Source organism: Aythya ferina (assembly GCF_964211825.1).
Source record: "Aythya ferina genome assembly, chromosome: 5".
NCBI classification, from domain to species: Eukaryota; Metazoa; Chordata; class Aves; order Anseriformes; family Anatidae; genus Aythya; species Aythya ferina.
This window is the reverse complement of record NC_140301.1, coordinates 60,392,642-60,416,804: the sequence shown is the minus strand read 5'-3', so window position 1 is coordinate 60,416,804 and position 24,163 is coordinate 60,392,642. Positions and strand designations below refer to the sequence as shown.

The following is a 24,163-nucleotide window of genomic DNA, read 5'->3' as shown; positions in this document are numbered from 1 at the left end:
TGGGGCCTGGCCGGTGCCTCTTTGAACTGACATGAGAGCCTCCGGTCCAAGCACTGGGTTCCCAGGTGAAGCAGGTTGTGATCACCATGCACAGGAGTTTTTTCCGTGGCAACTTGTGGACAGTAAGAGTCTGCTGTGACAGAAATGGGTTCTTCAAAATGCACTGTGGGGTTTTACCTCTCAGGCCACAGCCTGGACTCAGGCCGGTGGGTTAAACACTATCGATAGCTGCCTGCATTCCCATACTGTGAGGTATTTGCAGTCTTTTATTTCTCAGAGTTCTTTTCTTGCTTGCTTCTGTAAACCTCCAGTGGTTTAATGGTTTAATATCCTTGGGGGTGCTTGTTGCTGAGCAGATTCTTGAAATACCAGTGTTTCCCCTCATTTTCTTATGGGTTCAGTACCTTCGCTCTAACTGCTCTTGTTCCAGCTTACCCACTCCTTTCTCTCTCTCCTGCATCGACACCAAGTGCTGCTGGGTTGCACACAAGTAGCAGGCCCTGCTGTGCGGTGTGCAGCTCTGCCCTAACCCTGCTCCCAAGGCTGATGCCTGCATGGCTGGCTGGAAGACTTCAGGATTTTCGGCTTCTGGCACGGAAACTCAGGGGCGACAGCTTTGTGAGGGAAGAACTATGGAGTATGTGAATTTGCTCCACCTGGACCTAGCTTTCAGCAAGTATTTGGGATACCAGGAGTCTTCTTGAGTTCATAAAGCGTGTCTGACTGCAGCAGTTATGCTGAAAAAATCCAGAGGTTCTCAGAGCTTTACTTGATGCCATTCTTGAGGCTTTGCTGTAGCCTGGCTGGGCGCTGTTGGCAGGACACTGCTGGGTGCTGCACCTGCAGGAGCAACTGGTGGCTGGAGCAGGGGCCTGAGCAGCTTCCCATCCTCTCCCTTTTGCTGTAACGCAGCACTCACTGCGATAATTAACATAATTACACACACCCTGACCTCGATGAAGGGGAGGCAAAAAGCCGCCGCCCAACGTGGGGCTCGAACCCACGACCCTGGGATTAAGAGTCCCATGCTCTACCGACTGAGCTAGCCGGGCGCTGGGGGAGCGCCTCCCACCGCCTGCCCTTCACCGCCGCACAGGCGCATGCGCGCTGCCTCGGAATGACGTCGCCGCGCCGCCCCTCCCGCCCAGCCTTCCTCCAGGCCGTAGTTTTGGCCAATGGGAGCGCGGCTTGTTGGGCGGTGGGGAGCGTGAGGGGGCTCGGTCGGGCTGTGGTGCCGCCATGAGCTCCATCGGCACCGGGGTGAGGGGAGGGGGGGACGGGGACCGGGACCGGGAGGGGGCGGCGGGAGGAGGAGGCTGCGCGGCCCCGGGGAGGCTGCGAGGGGAGCGGGGAGCGAGGGGATGGGGCTGTGCTGAGTCACGGCTGGGCCCGCGGCTCCCACAGCGGCTGTGGGGCCGGGCCCGGGTTTGGGGCCCGCGGGGACGGGGAGAGCAAGGCCGGGGGAAGAGGGGGCTCAGGGCAGAGCTCGGTGCTCTCTGCAGGTACCTGGAAGGGGTGGGGAGCTGGGGGTCGGCCTCTGCTCACAGGTAACCGGTGATGGGACCAGGGAATGGCCTCAAGTTGTGCCAGGGGAGGTTGAGGTGGGAAATGAGGAGACATTTCTGCTCAGAGAGCAGGCAGGCGTTGGGACGGGTTGCCCAGGGAGGTGGGGGAGTCACCGTCCCTGGGGGTGTTCAGGGGAAGGTTGGGCCTGGTGCTTGGGGACATGGGTTAGGGGGTGACATTGGTGGTAGGGGAATGGACCAGATGATCCTGGATGTCCCTTTCAACCCTATTGATTCTGTGATTCCTGCACTGCACTGCATGGAGTACCCTCCTGATAATATTTAATCCCCACAAATGTCCCACAAGTGTCAGTCTTATGTTTTTAAATAGACCTGCTCTGAAAATAACGGGATGCTGTAATAACACCCTTTTGCTGAGTACCGCGTTTTCTTCCTCAGTATGACCTGTCAGCTTCGACGTTTTCTCCTGATGGCAGAGTGTTTCAGGTTGAATATGCAATGAAAGCTGTGGAGAACAGTAGGTAAGATACCACTGCCTGCATTGCTGCTTGTTGGATGGCCGTTATTAAAGCGATGTAATTGGATTAGCCAAGCATGATGGCATTGCAGATGGAACTAATTTTAATGTCATTTTAAGCAACAATGTCCTTAGCTTCGTTTTACAAGGCATCAAATTAGGCATAAAAGTAGAATAACAGCTTGTGCTTGCTTTGCAGTTTGGTAGGAGTGGGCATCTTGTGCAGAATGCAAAAGAAGACAGTAAAATTGCTCATCTGTGTTAAGGCAATAAAATCCTATGCTTTGGGGCAAAATCTGGATGCAAACTGAGTCACTGAAAGCCTGACGTGCTCAAAGCCTCATTAATTTTTGATGCCTTCTTTGCATTCATCAAGAACTTGAGGACATACAAGTTCTCTGAAAGCTACTTCAGCTTCTCTGGGAGCGTCTGTCTTCCTTCAAGTACATGCAAGGGAAAGCTGTGAGGCAAAAACCCCAACTGCGAGGTAGCAACAAGAAGCTGATGGATTAGCGAGGCATGGGCTGGCTCACCCGAGTGCCAAATAAGGATCAGTGAAACGTTTGAGTGGGGACTTGTCAGCCAGCTCTACCTTCCTCTGAGGAAATACTGATGTGCTTAGTCTGCTGTTTTCCCCCTCCTCCCCCTTGTTGTCTTCAGTTGTGGGGTTGTAACAGATCTACTTCTGTGGAAATTATGTTGTAGCTTTAGTATTTTGTGAATTCATCACTAGTTACACTACGGTTTGGTTCTGTGTGAGACTTCCATTTCTCTTGTCTTTCAGTACAGCAATTGGGATAAGATGCAAGGATGGCGTCGTCTTTGGGGTAGAGAAACTGGTTCTGTCCAAGCTGTACGAGGAGGGTTCCAATAAACGTCTCTTCAATGTTGACCGACACGTTGGAATGGTGAGTTACAATTTAATTTCTCATAATCGGAAAGGGACTTCCTGCTCAAAAGGAGAAATAGATACACCTGAGAATCACTAATGAAGATATTAAGTTATGCTAAGATTTGTGTCTACATAAAAATGCTATAGAGTTTTTGACTATTTTCCTGTAATTTATTCTTGATTGCACGCACACAAAGTTCTAAATGTAAAATAGAAAACTTGTACATGTTTTGAGGCTGTTAAAAATTCCTTGGAAGTTTTTTTCAGCAGTCCAGTTGCTCAAACTCGAATATGAACATAAATCTGTTTTTTTTATGTAGTAAAGAAAAGAGGTGTGTTAAGAGGGAAAATGCTGCAATAGCACTTGAGTGCAAGATTCTTTTCCTTCTTAATGGTCTGAGAGTCAGCTGAATTCTGTCAAGGCTGACACCAATTACTGGCTAATCCGTACCAGTGATGTCAGGATGACACCAGGTAGTGGCAGCTGGGTGACAAAAATACACGAAGCTGTATTTACTGGTGATGTCACCGGTATCGGGGAGAGAACTGGATTTTTTTTCTAATCTAGGCTGTCATACAAAACGGGGACAAAGAAAGGACATTGCTATGGATGTCTTGTGAAGTGTTATGTGAAGTATTACACCAAACTATATGTCATGTATAATACATGACATGTTGGCAGTTAATACTCACGTTACGAATACTTCGTATGAAATATGAATATCAATATCAATACTTCATATGAAATATGAAATATTGCTTGGATTAATATAGTCCTGGCAAATCAGAAGACACTACTTAAAATGAAGATAATTTTAGTTATTAATTTTTCCTAGAGAAAAATTCTATACTGTGTTAGAATCTAATCATCTTGACATGGCTTGATTGAACTCAGCTGTAATAACTAATACGTAGAATTCAGTAAAGATCTTAGTTAAGTCACGTGATTAGACTTCTCAAAAGTTTTCTGTAAGAAATGTTTGGGCTAGCTGATCGGCGTTCTCATTTCAGGCAGTAGCAGGACTTCTGGCCGATGCTCGCTCTTTGGCAGACATAGCCAGAGAAGAGGCTTCCAACTTTAGATCTAACTACGGCTATGATATCCCACTGAAGGTAAGAAATGGGCACAGCTTCTGTAGGGTTCTTTGTTTTCTTTGTCTTGGCTCTGAGAATTAAATTCTGCTGCTTGAGGCTTACTTATTCCTTCAAATAAAGACGTTAATTTTTGTTTCCACTTAGCATCTTGCGGACAGAGTGGCCATGTACGTGCACGCATACACTCTGTACAGCGCCGTCAGACCTTTCGGTTGCAGGTAAGTCTTTTGAAAATGTTTGTAAGGATCTTGTTTCACACCTGCTGGAACTAGTTAGACCAGCCGAAGTCTTTTTCAAACTTGGTGTTAGTAACCTAGGAGTCATTTTGTAAACAGATCCCTCCTTTTTTGTATGTGTGGAAAAATTTATGGGATAAAATTCGTGTTCATATGAGGGAACACCAAGCTTCTAGGTGGATCACTTGTCTGTCCTTCAGTTTTAAAGCTGAGGCAGTTTAAAGAGTTAAATCTGGGGCAGTCCTGAAAGCAGAACTTTCCTCTGTGATCATCCTGCTTACCCTCAGAGATAAAGAGGTTAGAGCTGCCATGCAGCTACAGCACAAAAGGACTGATAGGCTGAGATCTGCTGTCTAGTTACAGATCAAGTAAAATGTTTCCTGCAAATTGCATGCACTTTGGTGTCGTGATCACCCTAAGCTGTTCACTTAATAGAATGGAGCAGAACAGAGGGAGTTAGGCACCAAGAAGAATGTAGGAAATGTGGTTTAGTCTTCATAGTTGTGTGCGTTGGTAGAAGAAATGTCTCTAATTTCCCTTTTTTCTCAATCAGTTTCATGTTGGGGTCCTATGATAACGATGATGGTGCACAGCTGTACATGATTGATCCATCGGGAGTTTCATACGTGAGTGTGTCAGAAATATTTCCATCTTAGTGTAAGTTCCCCCTTTAAAAGCTCCTAATTTGGAAACCAGTAAGTGCCATTCCAGAAGTGCTCTTAATTGTTGCTCTCTTCCCCTGGGAAGATCTCCAGTGGATCGCTGCCTAAGATGAACAGAGCTGTTGTGTTTTTTTTTCTTTTGCATGCCTTTGTTAAACAGACACTGTCTATTTATTGGAAGTAGCACAGTCTCCATGAAACTCATTTTTTAAAGCTTGTCTCTCAGAAATTTGGTAGCTCATTCTACCTGGTTATATCCAATGAAAATCCCCACACGTTACCCCCAAAAAAATGAGTATTGTAGTGATGCCCCATTCACAAAATACTTTGTGTATGAGAGAGGTTTAGATAAACAAGGGCTGCTGCTCTGATGCTGGCTGCTAACAGCAAGTCAAATCAAAATGGGTACTTCTCTTTGTCTCTTCAGCTTTGTGTTACACACAGGATGGTACTTTTTTTTTTTTTTTTTTTTTTTAATTTCAATATGTCTAATAGTGTAACTCTTGAGAGGAACAAAAGTGCTCAATTTTACGTGCTTACACTTCAATGTATTTTCATGGTAGGTGGGGTTTTTGTGTTTGATTTTTCCCCCCACACACACACACCGTGGAACTTCTCTAGTTTGCTTTTCTTTTTAATTACAGTAGATGATCTGTTGCAACAAATTGAACAGACTTGTTTCTGCCCAGAGCAACTACTGAGCAATTTTCTGTCAATGGTGGCAGTATTTAATCTAGTAATTGGATTCTGTTCTCCAGTTTAGAAATCTTACTTGAAACAGAATACCAAGGTTTATGGTGTATTTGCCTTATTATTATGGGAGTGGGGTTGGGGGGTACATATGTAATGATAATAACTGTAGAGGACATAGTATTTAACTAAACTTTTTTTTTTTTTTTTTCTATAGGGTTATTGGGGGTGTGCCATTGGTAAAGCCAGGCAGGCTGCAAAAACAGAAATTGAAAAACTTCAGGTATGATGTTCTAGTTCTATTCTGTCATTTCAAGGCAAATATTCCTACCTTATTACTTTTCTGGATGCCTAACATATGCAGGATACAAGAGAAGCAGAAGAAGTATCTTGTAGATCGTTTTGGCCTCAATTATAATATTTCTGAAGTCTTGCCCCTGGGCAACGGGTAGTCCATAGGGAGTCCACATTTTTTAAATAGGAAGCATGACCATACACTGCCATGCATGCCAGCAAACACTCATTGAATTCATATAAAAACACAATAAAGTTTTCTAGTTGTGAATGAAAGCCTTAGGGCAGCATTGTACAGGGTGGTGTATCTATTTTTTTCCCAAAGGTTTTAGATGATCTTTTTCTTTAAAAAGTTGAAAAAAGCTGGTCTCATTAAGGACAGTGAATGAAACTGCAGAATACTGAGCAACCCCTGGAATATTATGACTTGAAAATGTTAATGAAGAAAAAGAAAATCCTTGCCAGCTAAGACAGTGTTTCCCAGCTAGCTGATCTTGAGGTACTGTCTCTTATCCCTTTCTGTTTTTTCTCCTTTTCTTCCTTTTTCTTCTCCTTTCCTCTAGCTGCTTGTTGTTGCTGACTGTAATACACTCCCCAAAACATCTGTTATATCTGATGAAGAGGACTTTAGTGCTGTGAATGCTAGAGGGAATAAACTATGTGGCGTGCTGTCATGGACAACAAAAAGGGCAGTTTCTGTTCAGCATTTCTTGCTTGTGCAATACTGTAATTAATTTTGTGAAGTGCTACAAGAAAGTTCTGCGGATGCACGCTGAGAAGCTGTTTCATAGCCTTCTGAATGAGCGTGTAGACAGTTAGCTACGTGAAACTGGTCCATGGAGAGAAGCTGACCAAAATGTATCAGTGTGCCTTAAGATGACTTAGAGTTAGGTTGGAACCCTGGAAGACTTCTGTCCTCCTCTTGGGTTGTAGTATTTGAATCGCTTGGAACCAGAGACAGCATGGGACAGTTCTGCTCTTGGCCTGTTTGTTGTAATTCTTATTAATTCTTACTGTAATTTTTGAGTGTTATTTATAGTTTTGATCTACAAAAGTACATCACAGCTGTTCATTGAAAAATTCAAGTTCATCTGGTTGTTACAGTCTTAAGAATAGTCCATTTCTGAAAAATTACAGGAAAATTGAAAATATTCCTAGACACGATTCATTCGATCTTGAATGTGGACAGGTGCTTTAACACCAAAGTAAAGGTTGGAGTCCTATAGGATGATCTGATCTTGATACTGGAATCATGGCATCTGAGAAATCATTCTTTCAATTTCCACGTGTGCAAACTGACATAAAGATAATATGCTGAGTAATAGATAATTTACTAAAAAAATTTCTCTGCAGTGCTGGGATTTTCAAAACCTTTATTGCTTGATATTCGTGCAGCTAATTAGTGTTTCCTATGAAGTGTAGCACAAGGAAGAGTGGTGTGCCACACAGCACAACTGCGTTGATTTATTCAATGGCTTGTTTGCAGAATGCCTTCAGTAAGGCGTGTGATCCTGTCAGAGCAGTGTGAACCAAGCGCAGTCTTGCATGCTGATGCTTTTTGTTAACTGTAAACTGGGCAGGTTCCCAGGGCAGAGTTAATTTTGCTAAGATGAATTTCTGATCGAGTGACAAAACTGAAGTGGGAAGACAGATGCGCACGAGCTTGTGTGGGGTGATTTGCCTATTGACTAAGACTCTCACCCATGGAAGAAATGACTATGGGTGGGAAGTTAGAGGCATGCATGTAGGCAAAACCTTAAAACCCGCCTTACAGGTACTGTGGAGCAAAGGCTGTATCTGGGAGGGGACGCAGCATGCGAAACCCTTGTGTGCAGCTTACGCTGCAAGTGAAAAACACTGCAGGGATCACACCTATTGCGTGTTACGCAAGCGCTTCCTAATCTTCAGCTGCAGGAAAACCTGTGATCACATGGAGAGGATTTGAATCTTTTCGTCTCTTCTACAGTGCTTCTCAAACATCTCCAGATACTATTTAAAATCTTTTAGTATATAGACATAATTGTAATTAACCCCTGTGATAAACCATTATGGTGTTTCCTATTATTGTCTGTAGAGTTAATGTTATCTAGGATGGGAAAAGGATCATGGCAAAAGATTAACTGAACCTCCAAGTTTTGACTTGTAAATGTGCATGATGGTAACAGACCTTTGGGTTTTCCTGGTTCACTGCCAAGTTCATACGCATAAACACACGTGGTCATTTAAATGTTCGTGTAACGCAAATTGTACTTGTAAATAGCAGAGTGTCAGCGGCTGCGTTACAGATTGAGTGTCACAAGCGTAAGGGCTGGCACAATGAATGTCTGTTTAGGAAACTTCTTGGAATGCAAATATGATGGCACGTCCGTCTGACCAGGCATGTTCCTTTTTCCCTGCCCGCTGCTTACTCAGGCGTGTGCTTTACCCCTAGAAAGTGCAGCGAGCTTCAACGTGAACAAAAAACTGATGTCGTCTTACGTCCTTCACCCATGTCTCAAAACTAACTTCTGTACAGGAGCTTTGAAAACTTTTTGAAAGTCTGACAGAGATGGTAAACTACATAAGTAGTGCGTTTTACTCTGAGCTCAGTGTAAATAATGGGAAAAGACAGAAATAACTTTGAACTTGAAAATCACTTTATGCTAGGGAAAGTGTCAGTAAAATGTGTAACGAATTGGTCCGTATCCTGTGTCTGAGGGCCCATTGGTTTCAATTAAAAACACCAGGGGCGTTTTTGTGAGTGATAGATCAACAGCTGATGTTTATTTGGTTGGTGCAAATGAAACATTGAGAAAGGAAATAACTTTGAAACAAACTTGCATTAATGAAATACAGTGGTCCAAAAGAGTTGACTGGTAAGAGATTTGATCTGCAGAATATGCGTTTGTCACAGAAATTGGGATGAGACTTTATTCTGATTAACTATGAAGCTGTCAGAAGACTGAGAGGTAGCAGTGACAAAATACAAAATGAGTTGCTGATACCTTGCTCAGCCATGCAGTTGGTTGTTAACACCCTACCAGTATTCCCCTCCTTGGGCATCACTTACAAGTCAGACTTGCTTGCAACAGTATGTTGGTAAGAGCTAAAGTATTAGTGTGCTACCTAGAAAGAGTGTGGATGTTGCATGTGAAAATATAGTGCCTCCTCCATACTGTACATGTGGGTATTTTACAGTAGTTTATCAGAAAGCATCTAAGAATGAGTCAAGCTTTGATGATGTTACAGGTAGCTGTTCAGTTTCTAAGCTCCCCGATGGTAAGTACTTTAAAGTGGGGAGTCTTTCACACTCACATTTTATTTAAGGAACATTCAAGTATAAAATTATTCACTGGAAGAATGGCTTGCATGTAGTAGGTTGAACAAAAGTGAAAGATGCACTTGTAGAGAATAACAGCAGGCCCATTAGGTATGTGCGCACTCATTTTCTGGCCTTGTGGAAATGAAAAACTGGACGTTCTCTTAAGCTGTGTATTTTTTTGCCCACAGATGAAGGAAATGACCTGCCGTGATGTTGTTAAAGAGGTTGCGAAAATGTAAGTCTCCAACCTGTTTTTCCAAGTTGACAAAAATTGGTACTGCTGAACTTGCTACGGTTTCAAACTGAGACTGTTCCTTTTAAATGTAGTACCAGGTTTCACTTCTCTTAGATGCGTGCTCACGTTGACTCTAGTATATTACTATTTTTCCTCTTGTGAAGTGGGACATGCTACCCAAATACTGCAAAATGACAAAGGATGCAAAAAATATGCTTGTTATCTCTGCTACTCGTTATAGGTGCAGTTTTGTAGCAGCAGTGGGTTAAAGCTTAAACTGTCTGAACATAGTCACTGGTTTTAAAATATATAAACTAAGTGACAGCTGGGAGAAACTCAGTGTCCTGGTCCTGAAGAGGTGCATACTGTGTTGTGCAGATTGTTCAATCACCTGGGGCTTCAGACATGAAGTAGCAGGCCAAAAATGAAACTGAGGTCTCTGACGTAGCCTTCTTATTTTCCTAAAAGATTCAAGCGCTTGAAAAAGAAACACGGTAAACTCCTTGTTTAAAGAGGTTTACGGGGTATAGCTGTTTTCATTTCACTGATGAGGTTCATACCACATGAAGATGCGGGAATTACTGAACTTGCTAACCTACAGGGCAGTTTGTTTACTGATGCAATTTAAGATGATGCATCAGTGACATCACCTGAACTTGCTAATGCCATTCCACGAACTCAGAGTATAGCATGCTGACTGAGCGGCATGGTGCAAATCACATACTAGTAAGGGGAGAAAAGAGACCAGGAAAACGTGCTAGGTAGTGCACGAATTGGCCAGTAGTAATCTTGAAAATACTTTGTAAATTATCATTTTCAAACAAATACAAGTATCCCTCAGCTACCTACAACGCTTAATGTTTTCCAGAGACATGTCTGTGCTTGTCACATCTGATACTGATCTCAGGTGTTTTATGGCTATTACTTAGAAGGTTATAAGGAAGGAACAAATGTTTCCATCGTTTGTGTTGCAGCCTGTGAGTTTATTGCAGGTTATGTCAGAGGCCATCGTGGTAGCAGCAAAAGGAAAGAATGTGTGGACTCTTCTTGAAACCTAACAAGGACTGATTCTAAAACCGTACAAAAGAGGCACAGATTTTCAAGTGCTCAGAAGCCTTCTGTTCTTTAATTCAGCCTCAGCTCAAAACTTAACAGCAATTCTAGGTACAGTTGAGTTTTCTTCTAGCTTAAAGCTAGTCCCTAGTAGCATTTAGCAAGATACCAAACAATTTAATAATTTTTTTAAATCCCAAAGTACTTGCCAGAGTCCAAAGTAATGATTTCTTCAAGAGCTCATGGTAGTACACTTTATTGCATAAAGCTTGTAAGCAGTGTAACACCTAAGAAAGGGTGTAGGTGGATCATGTAGGTTATCATTAAGTGCAGTCTGACAGCGACACAGGGGTGTCAAGAAGGTAAGCATACAGTATTTCCTTGGACACCCACGTTAACTTTGTTCTCCTATATATTTGTTTCACAATACTTTTATCAAACTTTGATTAGAAGTAGTTATTGTGTCACTGGAGGCATCCTTACTTCTTCCCTCGTCTCCCAGCTTTCTGTGACGATGGAAATAGCTGGTTTCATTCAGCTTTTGGCTTCATGCTCTCTGAAACAAGCTAAGGAGCACTGCTTTCTCAATAAACAAAGCCTGAAGTTAGCATTTGCTGTAAGCATGGCAGTCAGGATGGAGAGCTCAATGTACAGGTTGCTAATTAGATACAAGATATGATGATGTTCAGATTTAGTCTTAAGTGTAAACTAAGATTTACAGGAGAAATATATGATGCTGCTGGGACTGATCCAGCAGGAACAGACGATGCTGCCATGGTTCTGCAGTATCTGAATTCTAAATATCACTTTCTATAAAGGGCCCGCTGTCCTGTTTAAGATAACTTAAGCATCTCAACTAGATTAATACAGCTAAAATGCAAGTTATTTAACATCCTATTATACTAACAACCCTAGAATACTCTGATGTGCTCTTGTTTTTGTGGGGGATGCACATAAGGGAAGGGTGAGGGAGAAAGCAGAGCATGTATTAACTGTAAGAACAGTTATTTCAACAGAACAAGAAATCTGTGAAAGGAAGAGAGTATATTTGACGTGTTGACAAATCTGTTCTAATATTACTTCTTTACAGAATCTACATAGTTCACGATGAAGTTAAAGATAAAGCTTTTGAGTTGGAACTCAGCTGGGTTGGAGAAGGTAATGGATTTCTAAATTTCTATAAACACCAAAAATCTAAGTTCCTGTAACCGAAGTAAAATATTTGCTTTTTAACTTCTTTCTGTACATCAAGGTTTCTATATGAATTCTGCTTCAACTGCACCTCTTTTTATTTGCAGTAACCGGTGGAAAACATGAAATTGTTCCCAAAGACATAAGGGAAGAAGCAGAAAAGTACGCCAAGGTAAGATACAACATCTTTTGTTGTATCATTGTTGACAGTAACATTGTTGCCATCTCAGGGTTCCACTAGCCAAAGCTGGAATGGAATCAATCCACAGTAGGATGCCAGCATTGTGATGGCTGGAAAATGTAGAGTCATGCATCACTTATGTAGTAGCTGATATTCTGAAGAGAGAATTGAGACTTTTGCAGTGTAATCTAGAGAACTCTTTTAAAAACTATACTTCAGGAGGTTTGCACAGTTATTTCTCTTTCAGAAGTAAATATATTCCTCTTCAATAATGGCGTGAGTAGGAAAGGTAAAGTTATTGCAGTCAACATGACTTATTAAAAGACAAGCAGCTGGAGATAGCTAGCCCCCCAGCATTTAACAGCTTTATATTTGTTCTAGAAGTGGTAATGGTGCTCAGTGTTAAACTCCTAAAAATAGGAACTAGCCTGCTGAATACCAACCTTTGTACAGATTGAGAGGATTGTAAAGCGACAGCACAACTCCCTTTGCTTATTCCAGGCAAGCTGTAGAACAGCCATTAAACTATTCTTTTCATCAATTTGTTTTAAATAGGAATCTTTGAAAGAGGAAGATGAATCAGACGATGACAATATGTAACACATTGTTACTTCAGGACAAGTTCAACTTCTTTTTTTTTTTTAAACTTAGTACAAGTTTGTTTATAATGTATTAAGCATGGGATGCTACTGTGTACTTGCTGGAAAAACCTGAGTGACCAACTTGCACTAATAATAAATTTTCCATTTTACTGTCTGCTAGCTGTTATTTCAATATAGTGTAGGTCAGCGTTATCAAGAGGCAACTGTATTCCAAACTGTACAGTACTTCAAAACAGCCACTAGAAGGAAAGATGTTATCAGGTTGGTGTTGCTTCCTCTTACTTCAAAGTTTTGAGCTAGGCTAGGTACTGAAAAAGTCATCTGCTTAGAAATCTGATGAGTCTCCTGCTTACATTACCTAGTTTAGCAAACAGCAGAACTTGGTTAATCCTGCAAGTCATGATCTTGGTTAATCAAGTTCATCTGTCACCATAGTCCCTGATTCTGCTTGGCAGGAGACAACATACCTAGCTGTAAAAAAAAAAAAAAAAAAAAAGCTGCCAGTTTTAGTGATATACCCAGCTGACAACTTCAAACAGCCTGTATAACAAACAGAAACGCAGGGGGAGAAAAAGCTTTAATCTGAAGTGTTAAGACCACACTAGGAAAAATAAACAATGTGAAGCACTTGAACACCAGTGCTTGTGTTAAGTTGTAAGGCTGAGATCTACTAAGCTGTGTAACTGGAATAACAAAAAAAAAAGTTCAGTTCAAGTTTTCACAGCTTTATTCAGCTATGGTTACTTAAATCAGTTCTGAAGCAATAGTTAACTTTCCCGGGAACTGAAAACAAGCTTTCCTGCCCATTTCCCACACCCCTCCTCTTTCCTAGGAAAAGAGGCAGTATCTAGTCTAGTCACTTCAAAGTTTTCAAAGACAAGGCCTATTCACCACTTTAAAACTCTAAATGCAAGTCTTATACATTAAATTAAAATTCAGAGGTCATGTTTAATCCAAAAATGCACACTTCGCTAACAAATCAAATGCCTCAGCTTCAGTACTACATATTAGTAATGACAAGCCTATTAAAATGTTTCCTCCTAGTTTTTATCTTTCTGTGCTTCTGCTTTCTCTTTTCTAAAGGAATTATAGGATACAGCTAGTTGTTTTTTTTTTTTTTTGGCAAGGGAAAGAAAATGGAGATAGATGGGTCTGCATCAGTGCAGAATGACCATCTCAGCTTATGTTTGCTGCAGTCAAGCTGCATGAACTTTTGCTTCTGCCAGGCACAGCTTTCAAACTCTGCTAGAACTGTCAGGCCTCCCTGCACGGACATGAATGATGAGCATGATGGATAGCTTCAGTCAGCATTGTCTCCTGAGGCAACAGTGCAGTTGTTACACTGAGTCAGGGCTTAGTTCTGTATTGCATTCAGCTGGAATTTACTACTGAAGCTTGCTGCTGATTCAGCTCTTTGAGTCAGTGAGAGCCAGTTAGGGAACTAATCAGCAGTCTAAAGCATTTGCTGAGGGCTGAGCTTCCACTCACCATATGTAACAGGACTCCTTGATTCTCTTCAGGCTGTCTTTATTCTGCACCTGAAGTATTGCTGAATGGAAATTAAAAGCCATCCTTACATGGCTACAGGTGTCCCTCTAATCCTTTTAGTAAGAGCCATTCAGAACTAGGCCGAGGAAGTACAGCAGCCATACAAGTTCAGTTTCTGTTTTAAGTGAGAAGAACAATATCAGTCCTGCATGAAAAAAATATTTCACCATGTTAAGATACAGGCAGGAACACAGCCACTTTCCTACTCAAGTTTCAGAGTGGATACTTATCAGAGAACAGAAGTTCCTTTGACAAAGCATGCTCTGGTTTGTTGCTTGTTGTGTAGAAAAGCCCAATGAGAAGCAATTTAAGAGCTTACATGTTTCCAGTGAACTTACCTGTCATGGCAACGTTCAGTTAAACAATTCCAAGCTGAGTGTTACTGTCAGGTTTTAAGTTATCACAGAGAACTGACCTTCAGCTCTAGCAAGGAAAAAAGCCACTCCTCTTATTTTTATTGGCCCCAGATGGGGAAAAGATAAGGCAAGAATTAGAAGGATCTTTTTGGGGGAAGTATATTAGCATTTATTCAGAAGCAGTAAAAATAAGAAGGAGAAGTAATTACTGAACACACTGTTTTAGTAATACAATTTTCCTTAACATTTAAAAGGAAAACAGGAGAAACCTAGCAGGCTTCCAATGCATTAAGAATTGCTACCTTTGAGCAATAAGGCTTGTGGAACTTCAGAACTCATTTCTAGGCTAGAAGGATCCTCATTTCAGCAGAAAAACTATTGCAAACTCATTACAGCTACTGCTGTAGCCTTCACCTAGCTGCAGAAGTGCCCGCTGGGATAGCCAGTGAGACAACACTGCACTTTAATACCTTATTAATTTGAAGCATGTTACTTGAGAACACAATTATATACATTTGTGCAGTATCACTTTTCACTAGTTTAGTCTACAGCTGATAGGCTAAATGCCAGCCTTTGTGGATTCTGCTGCTAAGAATTAGTGTTGTTGCTGTGTCAAACAGTAAGTTGAGCAGAGGAAGAAGTCTTCCAAGAGAAGAAAATGGCAACACCAACTACATAAAAACTTGCAAATGCTGTAGGACAGCACAGCATTGTTAAACTTTGCTTAAATGAAGACCAGGTCTTATTTCTAAACATACAGAGCTGAGGCAAATCATTTGGTTGGAGCTAAGCTTGAGAAGGGCTAAAACTAGATGCAAGATCATCACATACACAAGGATTTGTTACAGAAATAAATTCGTTACAGTAAAAAAATCTGTAACAAATTTGTTACAGAAAAAGAGAGAGTATAAAAATCTCAACAGAAAAAAAACTTCCCTTTAGTAGGGGCCATTTCTTAAATACAGGCCTGGAAAAAACAAGTATCTGGCTGTGTTATAGACACTCCGTGAGAGGCCTGAAAATGGTTGATTTTGAGTTTAACATTGCAATGCAGAAGTACACTGCAAGGCTAAAAAATGCGTCCATGGTAAGGTAAATTTCTGAATCACAGGCTTAAATAAGCAAGAGGTGATTCTTAGCACTCATTTTGAATGTTTCTGCCAGGAGTACTGGGAAGTTTCAGTTCTGAATTTAGCAGAAGAGCCTAATTAGCCCACACCATGGCAGCATTTCTTGCTGTGGGCTTAACAAGTAACCTTCTTGGTCTGGGCTCTGGCCATTTATGGGAATACATAATAGAGCAGAAAGTCAGATCCGCACTTGGAATGCATAACTGTAGTTCTTGCCATGCTGGAACACAACTTCAGAGTATTCATGGCAAATACTGTTGCTCGAGACCCAAAGCACATGCCCTAACAGCACAACAGAAAAGAGACTGTACAGAGCAACTCATCTCTTAGCTTAAAGTCATCCTTCCACCACAGGAAGGTTTAAGAAATACATAGATCTAGCAATGAACAAGAACGGATGTGCAGTATAATCCTGCCTCTCACGTCTCACACACCCACTGATAGTTGTTCAGCACCTGATGAATCACTGCTCTGATATTTAGTACAACTGGGTACGTCACATTCCCTGTTACAATCGGTTAGTCAGCGAGTCCACGTACAGAGGCCTTGCTTGAGGAAATGAAGGGGACTGCAGGTGACAAGTTTAAAAGTAATCCATCCAGTTTACATTTATCTCCATGACTGCACCAAAACAGATTTTAGATAGGCAAATTCACTTGCAGTGTTCAAAAATCAGATCTAAGCTGTACCATCAGGGTAATCAAATTCCAGTTTTGTACTGATTTACGTGGCCATAAAAAGTGTTTTGGGTAATATCTTCATTAAAGGTGACTGATATTACTGATTAAAGCAAGGTAAGATTGAGCTGTTCGAACATCTCAGACATAACCCATCCATAAAATCCAGGTTGGCAGATAGATATACATGAGGGTATCTCCCTAATACCTCTTACTATGCCATAGTTGGTGTTGACTCAGAAGAAAAGCACTTGAAACAATTAATTCCATGCGGATCAGGAGCGTGCCAAGCATCAGGTCGCTTGTTACTTCTCATAACCAAAAATAGCGTGCTGGCCTAAGGTTAAAAGTCCCAAGTTACTGACACAGTAACGCTTGAGATGCTATTTGGCTCTGCAGTCCAAGTCACCCTTAAGGAAGGAGCTTTGGTCTAACTACATAGGTGATACTGCAAGTCTCCTCCTTAAGACAGAACTGTAACCATACAACAGGACACAAAACAATGATTTCCACAACATAGCTTAAGCATTTATCAGCAGGAAAGCAAAATAACGTACATTATTTTGCAGTCACCCAAATCATGCAGAACTTCGAGATACTGAAGAGAAAAATAGGTGTAGTTGTCATGACAATTTTGAGGCTGTACCACCACCAAAAATTCAGTAAGGAGTGTTTGCTCCCCCTTGCTTCCTTTCAGTTGTCTCTAAGACAAGGACTAGTTTTTCCTCCACCCACCAGTTTTTCAAGTTACGTACAGCAAGGAAGTTACTTTTACCTACAAATTGGGAGCTATTCTGAGACATTAACTGCTCCTAACTTTCCATATTAGATGATCATCTACTTATGCCCAATTACAGAGCTGCAGAAACCACGCTGCAGAAGAGGTAGGGGTGTAGCCTTGCTGTCTATCCAATAAATACATGTTAGTATTTGAGAACACCAGACCTACAACCGAGTTCAGACCAAGTCTCCCATTTCCAGGAGGGCTAAACCACCATGCAGTGCTCTTCATCTTCAGTACGCTGCTATTAAAGGACTCTGAAACAGTTGTTTAAAAACGGTTCTTACAAATTGCTGTGCCAACCAAAAATGGACAACTAGAATAAAGCAGGCAGCAGCCAGGCATAGTTTATAGTCCAAACATGTGCATATAATCAGATACAGAAGAAAAAGAGGAATCCCCTGAAGTTTCCCCTAAAGACAATATAAGAACTACCCACCAAAAAAAAAAAAAAAAAAAACAACACATTTTGGTTGCCACAAGACAAGACAAGTAAAAATTTAGAAAGAAGTTTTGTTTATTGTGTAAAGTTAGACATCATTTGATAGGACGTGTATAGCCTGCAAGCCCCAGATGCATGCATTCAGAGTCACTTTCGCTTTCAGCAACAGATTGAAAATGTCCCCACGGGAGGGTGGAATCAGCTCATATTTAAGACCCCTTCCAACCCAAACCATTCTATTACCTAAGGGTAGGTTAACTTAACAGTGAATCCACCCAGAAGCTGATACATTCTGAACATGCACACACACACCAAAAGCAATGGTTAAATTAACTCCAGGAAGCTTTTTAAAGTTTTATTCGCAGAGCTTTCAAAAAAGCAGGAATCTGCTGTGTTCATTGTTTGGGGGTAGGAAGGAGACTACGTTAACAGGTTCCAACAGCAGCAGAGGAAGTGTGAGGTGACTTTAACAGCATGCTTACATAAAGCTCAGTCTCAGCTCTCATTCCATGCATTTCCACACTAAAAAGATCACCACTTTAGGAAGCATTTTTTCCCCCATGCCCATTTCTCAATGCATCAGGAATAGAAGAAATCTGAAATACTGACTCGGGAAGCTGGATGAAAGCATAGCTTGATTTGTTTCCAGTAGGAAAGTTCCAGTTTAACAAGCAACCATTCCACCCAGCCCAAATGTTCCTTTCTATTCTCACACCAGTTTGTACCCATTTTGCTGCTCACAAGGAGGAGACCACTACCACACTAATAAGACACATTTCATTGACCCAAACTAATTAAACTCACAAGAAGTCACAAATTCTGTTCCTTGACAGTTCTGTAACTCAACACAACACAGCTCATTTCAGCGATTCTGTTTACACTGTGCTGGTTTTAACTAATGGGGTGGCAGCATGCACAGCAGAACTGCAGCTCCTGACAGGAGAAAGCTTACCCCTGCAGGTACCAGCCTCCTGCAAACAGTGTGATCTTGCAATTAATTCACAGCTTAACTGTGCTAACACAGTGCTGGCTGGTCAGCTAATTCCCTCACCACTTGGAAATTAACTACCACTAATAATATCCTTCAAGCAAAATACACAAAGGGAAAGAGTCGCTTTGGAAAAAAGGCCTAAGCAGGAGGAAAATCAGAAGGTAATCACTGGCCAAAGCGATTCTCACTAACAGCAGCTACTTACAGCTAATAACATTTAATTCAAAAGACTGAGGGCGTTAATGCTTTTAGAAAAGAATCAATACTGACGAACTGCACTCTTGTTAGCTGAGGCTGAAAAGTAAATTAACCAGAAGTGATTAAACTAATTTGGACAAGTAAAAGCCCTAGAAGAAAGGGCATAACTACTGCCCTCACAGGCTTTCTTTTGCTGAATATCCCTGCTTGCACAAGTAGTTTTGCTTCTTTCTGCTGGGCTGCATACTAATAGTGGCATACACATTGCTTTCTGGAACAGTGACAAGGAGAGAGCGTGCAGCCCTAGCCCTGAGCCAGCTGGGTGATGGTGCTTGACACCCTGCATCTGAAAATCCCCCCATTTTAGTCAACAGGCTTGGAGGGGGCACCTGTGCGGGTGGGTAGACCATGTCTGAGGACTCACCTTCAGTATTAGAACAGTATTTTCTTCCTCTGCAAGTATGGAAACATGTCTTAGTAAAAATCCAAACAGAGCAAGAAGAAGCCTGTGCATGTGAAAACACAGCTTTTAAGTTTTATTTCCTCTCATGCTTCTTAAACGAGTCCTTCTGCAGAAGGAAAAAAAGCCTGTCAGGATATAAACTGGCAACAGGTAGCATGAGCAAGGAGGACTCCTACTTCAGACTGGCTGTGACAAATCACTCTGAAAATTACTTTGAGAGCAAAAAAACCACTGTCCTCAATATTCTAACACAGGTATTGAGAAAAATAATTCAGCTGGAGTTACTTCTCTTTACCGAAAGAAAAAGAACTGATTTTAGCTCTCCAACTTCAGCATCAGTCAACATCTTAGATACGAACAATATGAACAACAGACACCCACTCAGTGTATGTTTGCTCCCAATTTGGTTTCACCAAAAGCTGAAGAAGTGAATCTGTAGTTGCTCCCAAGCAGGTACCAGAAGTTCAGTATTTGAGGAGGAGTATAATCTACCAGAAATTTAACTTATTTGGAAGATTGCAGTAAGATTCTTCAAACACAGCATGCAAACTCATTTAAATGTTAAAGTTTAAATTATGTAACTACAATTCCCCAGAGCAGTTTTTGCATTCAAGTCTCACCCTGTATGTTTGATTTAGATGGGAAGCTACTCAAGCTCTACTATTTATAAACAAGATTTGACTCTGTTAGGAAGTATTAGTGTTAGGAGCATGTAGAGTTTCACATGCAAGTTTAAGGAGTTTTCAACTTGAGTTTATTTCAGGAACACTAAAACCATATTTTCTCCGTAGACTAGTGACTGACTATATTTACAGAGAACAACTCTTCCAATCCCATAGAGAACGTCTCTTCTCACTTTGAAAGATCAAAAATTGCACAGGTAAACTGTTTAGACCAACAATAGAGCCTACATATTGGAGCCCAGGCAAAGAAAAAGCTGCATGCAGTAGAGATGCTTTGGTAATCAATTAGTTTTATTTTAACTCTGTGTTCATTCGGTTTACTGTGCTAAAATGGTTGATGCACTGGCATAGGCCATGTGGATATACACACAGGATACATTTCTAGTACCAAGCTGTGTCTGTTGCAAACAAGTTATATGGAAGGCTGAAACAAAGTTTGATTACGCGTGAATGACAGCTAGATCTAATCTTTCACCTTTACTCCTGGCATTTAAATTACCAGTTAGCCTGTGAAAATGTACGTAGGAACATTCTCCTTCAGCAGCCACGTGAAGTAATGTTACCACCCAGAGCAGTAACTGAACCCATGCTTGATCTCAAGCACTTACTTCAAGTTTTGGAGGACAGACTGATCACTGGGATCCAGGTGATGGCAACCAAAGCTCTCCGCCACACTGAAACGGCAGCTGCTGCACAGGTCTTCAGCTTCTAGGATGAAAGCAGCAGCTCCATCAGTTGAGAACTCAAACTTCTTCTCTTGGTACTACGCTGCTAATAGCAGACCAGCCGATGTGTCACTAGTTTCTGCACACATCTTATAGCACGCAGGGCTGTAGTTACAAAGTGCAGCCACAAGCACAACAGAGTCTGGATGTAGTTTATTCAGGAAGAGCGGGGCCGCTTCTCCCTGGAGATCCCTGAAGCCACTAACAAGATACACTCTGACAAGCTGAGCACATAGCAGCATTTTACTCCTGTTTCTCCTGGAAGGAGAAACTGCAAAGCGAGTACTACAGCTGGGTCAGAGCTAACAGGAAAGCTGACTCAGATTTTTTTTCCCTCTCCCCTCATACAAAACGCTACGTTAGAAGTATTTTCATGATTATTCACATCCAGAACTTACTGTACTGGTGCAAAACACACCTCCAACAGGTTCAAGAACCCACCAGTCAGATTTGGGGAATGTAATGCACTAATTCAGGTTGAAGGGTTGCTACGCTTTCTCCAACAACACTCACAACTAAGCATTCAAAGACAGCATGCACATTTCTGTTTGGATCACTGCATACCCATTTTTTTTGGGTATGAGAACAAGAAAGTGCCAGTGCTGGGGTAGCAAAGCAGTTGGTAATAGTTTATTTTTTTTTTTAATATAATATACACTTTTTAATCTACCTATCTCTATTTATATCTATAAACATGAAGGAACTTGCTGCTGAGAGCAGTAAAGCACAACTTTTTCCATGAGTAGGAAAGGTTTGACCTTTCATTTTTATGATGCAGCTATTAAGAACTGATCTTTCTGGTGTCATCGCTTTTCTGTGGGGTTTGTTCCTCTCCCTCCCCCCTTTTTTTCCCCTTATAAAAGTATACTAAGTACTCCAGAACTCCTTGACACACTCTTTTGAGCCAGTTCCAGAGTCAGAGCACACATTTGACCTTCATTTGTGCAGAAATTCAGCAGTTCCACACAGACAGGTTCTGAACCACAAGGCAGATGCTTGCTCAACCACTGCTGGAAAAATATCGCCTATTTACTGGCAGCACAGAAACACCAAGGGGAAGGGCATCTAAAAAAGAAGAACTAAACACTAGAAACAAAAAGTAAAAGAAGCTGGCAGTCCCTGAACATCTGTGAAGTTGAACAAAGTAACATAGTGTTTCATTATATACAGAGAAGCTCAATTTAGAACAAGAATCAGTATTTTTAATACTCCTTGAATGTTTTGGCCGTGATTGTATACATATTGAGTTTCTAATTATATGTAAATGCAGTACATCGAGAGCAGTGTCTGACTACTGAAGAGAATTAAAACACCTTACTTATCCCAGAAATCTCTTCTCATTATACTCTCTTTTCCTAAGGAATCCACACTCAAAAAAAAATATATTAAGATGCTACTCATAGTACTAAGGAAATTGCAAGACAAATTACTGCGTTTGCTTTTTCCTATTGAATGCCGCATATATGCAAGGCTGAACAACTTCCCTGTGAATTCTGCAACTATGACACCAAGGAAATTTGAAGTACATTAACTTTTCTAATTTACTTATAGGACTGAGCCATCAAGACCAGTTATGAATTTAGGGTATCTTGATGCCTCAGTGTTGTTTTGCACAAACTAAGCACAAAACACACACCCAGAAGGTGATTATTCTGTCCCACAAGGCCTTTGGTGCTAACAAAGCACACATCATACAAGTGCCCCTGCTTTGAACAATGGTGTTAAATATTTTTATTTCTTTTATCGCGTCTATTTACAGAGAGATTAGATAAAAACTCCTACTGATTGTTTCATACTATAACTCAAAAGCAAGTGTTAGCTTTGTAAAGTTAAAGTGGCTCGCACCAGAAAACTGCTGCTCATTTTTTCCACTCCTGTCAACTGTTTCCCTGTAAGAGATCACACGGTGGGGGGAAGGGGCACAACTGCAAGGATACGGTATAGCCAGGCTATATTTAATTCTCAAGGGCTAGTTCACACTGACATACTTTTAGATGCAAAACCTCAATATCATAGTCCTGCTCTGAGTTCGGAAGTTCACGTTTCAATGAAAAGTTACTTTAAACCAAAAATAGGAGTTGTCTCCAGCGTGCCAAAAGTGCAGCTTTTTCATTCCATTATACCAGACATCATCCCCAAGCTGCGTGTGAATGTTTATGCTCTCTGGTGTGCTGCCTAGCTAGACATTCTTAGGTGCTTTAAATGCCATAAAAGAACAAGTCACCTCCTCTGATGACTAACTATATAGAAAAAAAGCTTGCTCACAGTAGTTAGATGGATGATGTGCCAAGAGCTTCCTAGGCACGCCAGCTGCAACAGATACACCCAGGTGGACAGAGTTTTTCTGCTAGAAATCAGAAACAAGACTGATTAGTTTTGTCACAAGTTTATTTATTGAGTGGTACTGTACTTAATACAGAGATATAAACCGTTGCTCCAAAATCTTACAGTCTGAAGTCATGATTCAGCTAATACAATCCACAGAGATACCGTACGTTTACATTCAAAATAAAGTCTCAAAGTTTTGCTACCAGCAGAGTTAAGTTTAATGTATTCTAAATAATTGACTGCTCTTCAGATTATTCACTGCATCAGCTGGAACCACACCACAAAAATCAAAACTCCCTCAGCATTAAAAGAAACGCCCCAAGCCTTCCTCTAACTTGTGCATGTCTTCAAGCATCTTTACAACCAGGATCCACACACCAGAAATCCAGAGCTATGCTTCTAACATGTTAGACATGATCTGTAGTCAATTCTAAGCATTCTTTGCATGCATTAACCCTTACTAGAGATTTAGGGCTTACCTGTATTAAGTGCCACTTAAGCTCAGTAGAGAACTGTCTCTTTGCCTGCTGCTTCCTAGAATACCAAATTTAGTTTAAAAATAAAATAATCTTTAAATCAGATCTCACACGGAAGATACAGATAAGCTAACAATCCATTTATTGCAGCATTGGCAAAACAGGCTTTGTAATTACGATAGATGATACTGATAGATGCTATCACTGCTGCTTTAAATAAGCCTAAGGTACGGATGTAGCTGAAAAAGCTACTGAAATCAGATAGATTTTCTTTAATGTGAGGAAAAATAACGGATCTGCGCTCAATCAGAGCACAAACCAGGCTTCACACACAGGGCCAAGACCATTAAAACACGAGCACGGCCGCGTGGAGCTGGTTCCTGTCAGTAACCGGCACCGGGAGCCGCCAGCCTGTGGCGGTGCAGACCCCGGTAACGACCAATTACCCCCACACCGCCCCCTTCCCCCCCCCCCAACCGCCCCCTACCTGCAGCCGCCTCACAGCCCGGCGGCCGCCACCAGAGGCAGCACCACCGCCACCACCGCCGCTTCCCTTCCCCGGTAGCCTCCCTGCTTCACCGCCAAACCGCCGAGGAGACGCCGAAACCGCTCCGTGACGAGGCCCCAGGGCGCTGAGGGGGCCCCGCGGCCGCCATGTGAGGGCCGAGCCGGGCCCGGCCCCGCGGCGCCGCCGCCTCCCCCCCGCCCCGCGGCCGCCTAAAATGGGCAGGAGCCGCGCACAAAATGGCGCCGGCAGCCCCGGCGCCGCTGCGCATGCGCGCCGCGCCGCGCCCGCCGCAGCCTCCCCCCCCCTCCTCCTTCCCGCCCCGCCCTTCTCCTCGTTCCCCCGCCCCTGCGCGGCTCGCGGAGGCGGCTCCAGCCAATCGCGT

At 42.0% G+C, this 24,163-nt stretch overlaps 1 protein-coding gene and 1 long non-coding RNA gene across 5 annotated transcripts; one reads left to right on the top strand and one right to left on the bottom strand.

The window, feature by feature from the left end:
* The first annotated feature begins 1,118 nt into the window (after positions 1-1,118).
* On the top strand, positions 1,119-12,629 carry PSMA3 (proteasome 20S subunit alpha 3). The gene is made up of 11 exons (XM_084521058.1): positions 1,119-1,260; positions 1,965-2,047; positions 2,828-2,951; positions 3,947-4,048; positions 4,175-4,248; positions 4,820-4,892; positions 5,836-5,901; positions 9,402-9,448; positions 11,592-11,659; positions 11,800-11,864; positions 12,429-12,629. Exons 1-11 carry the CDS (start codon positions 1,240-1,242, stop codon positions 12,471-12,473), a joined length of 768 nt encoding a protein of 255 aa, XP_084377184.1. The 5' UTR covers positions 1,119-1,239; the 3' UTR covers positions 12,474-12,629.
* Positions 12,591-24,031, bottom strand: LOC311437612. Of its 4 annotated transcripts, XR_014693587.1 has the most exons (7): positions 23,761-24,031; positions 23,277-23,331; positions 22,735-22,816; positions 20,353-20,452; positions 19,023-19,167; positions 13,964-14,168; positions 12,591-12,946 (listed from the first exon to the last, which is right to left on the bottom strand). It is a non-coding gene; the product is annotated as an uncharacterized lncRNA (long non-coding RNA). The 4 variants fall into 4 exon arrangements; XR_014693586.1 differs by having other exon boundaries at positions 12,591-14,168; XR_014693588.1 differs by having other exon boundaries at positions 12,591-14,138.
* Between the last annotated feature and the right edge of the window lie 132 nt (positions 24,032-24,163).

Bases quoted from the DNA above. Each gene is read 5' to 3' on its own strand.
- PSMA3 (XM_084521058.1), top strand. From the start codon at position 1,240: ATGAGCTCCATCGGCACCGGG. The intron at 1,261-1,964 runs GTGAGGGGAGGG...TTTCTTCCTCAG, and splicing joins TGAGCTCCATCGGCACCGGG to TATGACCTGTCAGCTTCGAC. The intron at 11,660-11,799 runs GTAATGGATTTC...TTTTATTTGCAG, and splicing joins ACTCAGCTGGGTTGGAGAAG to TAACCGGTGGAAAACATGAA.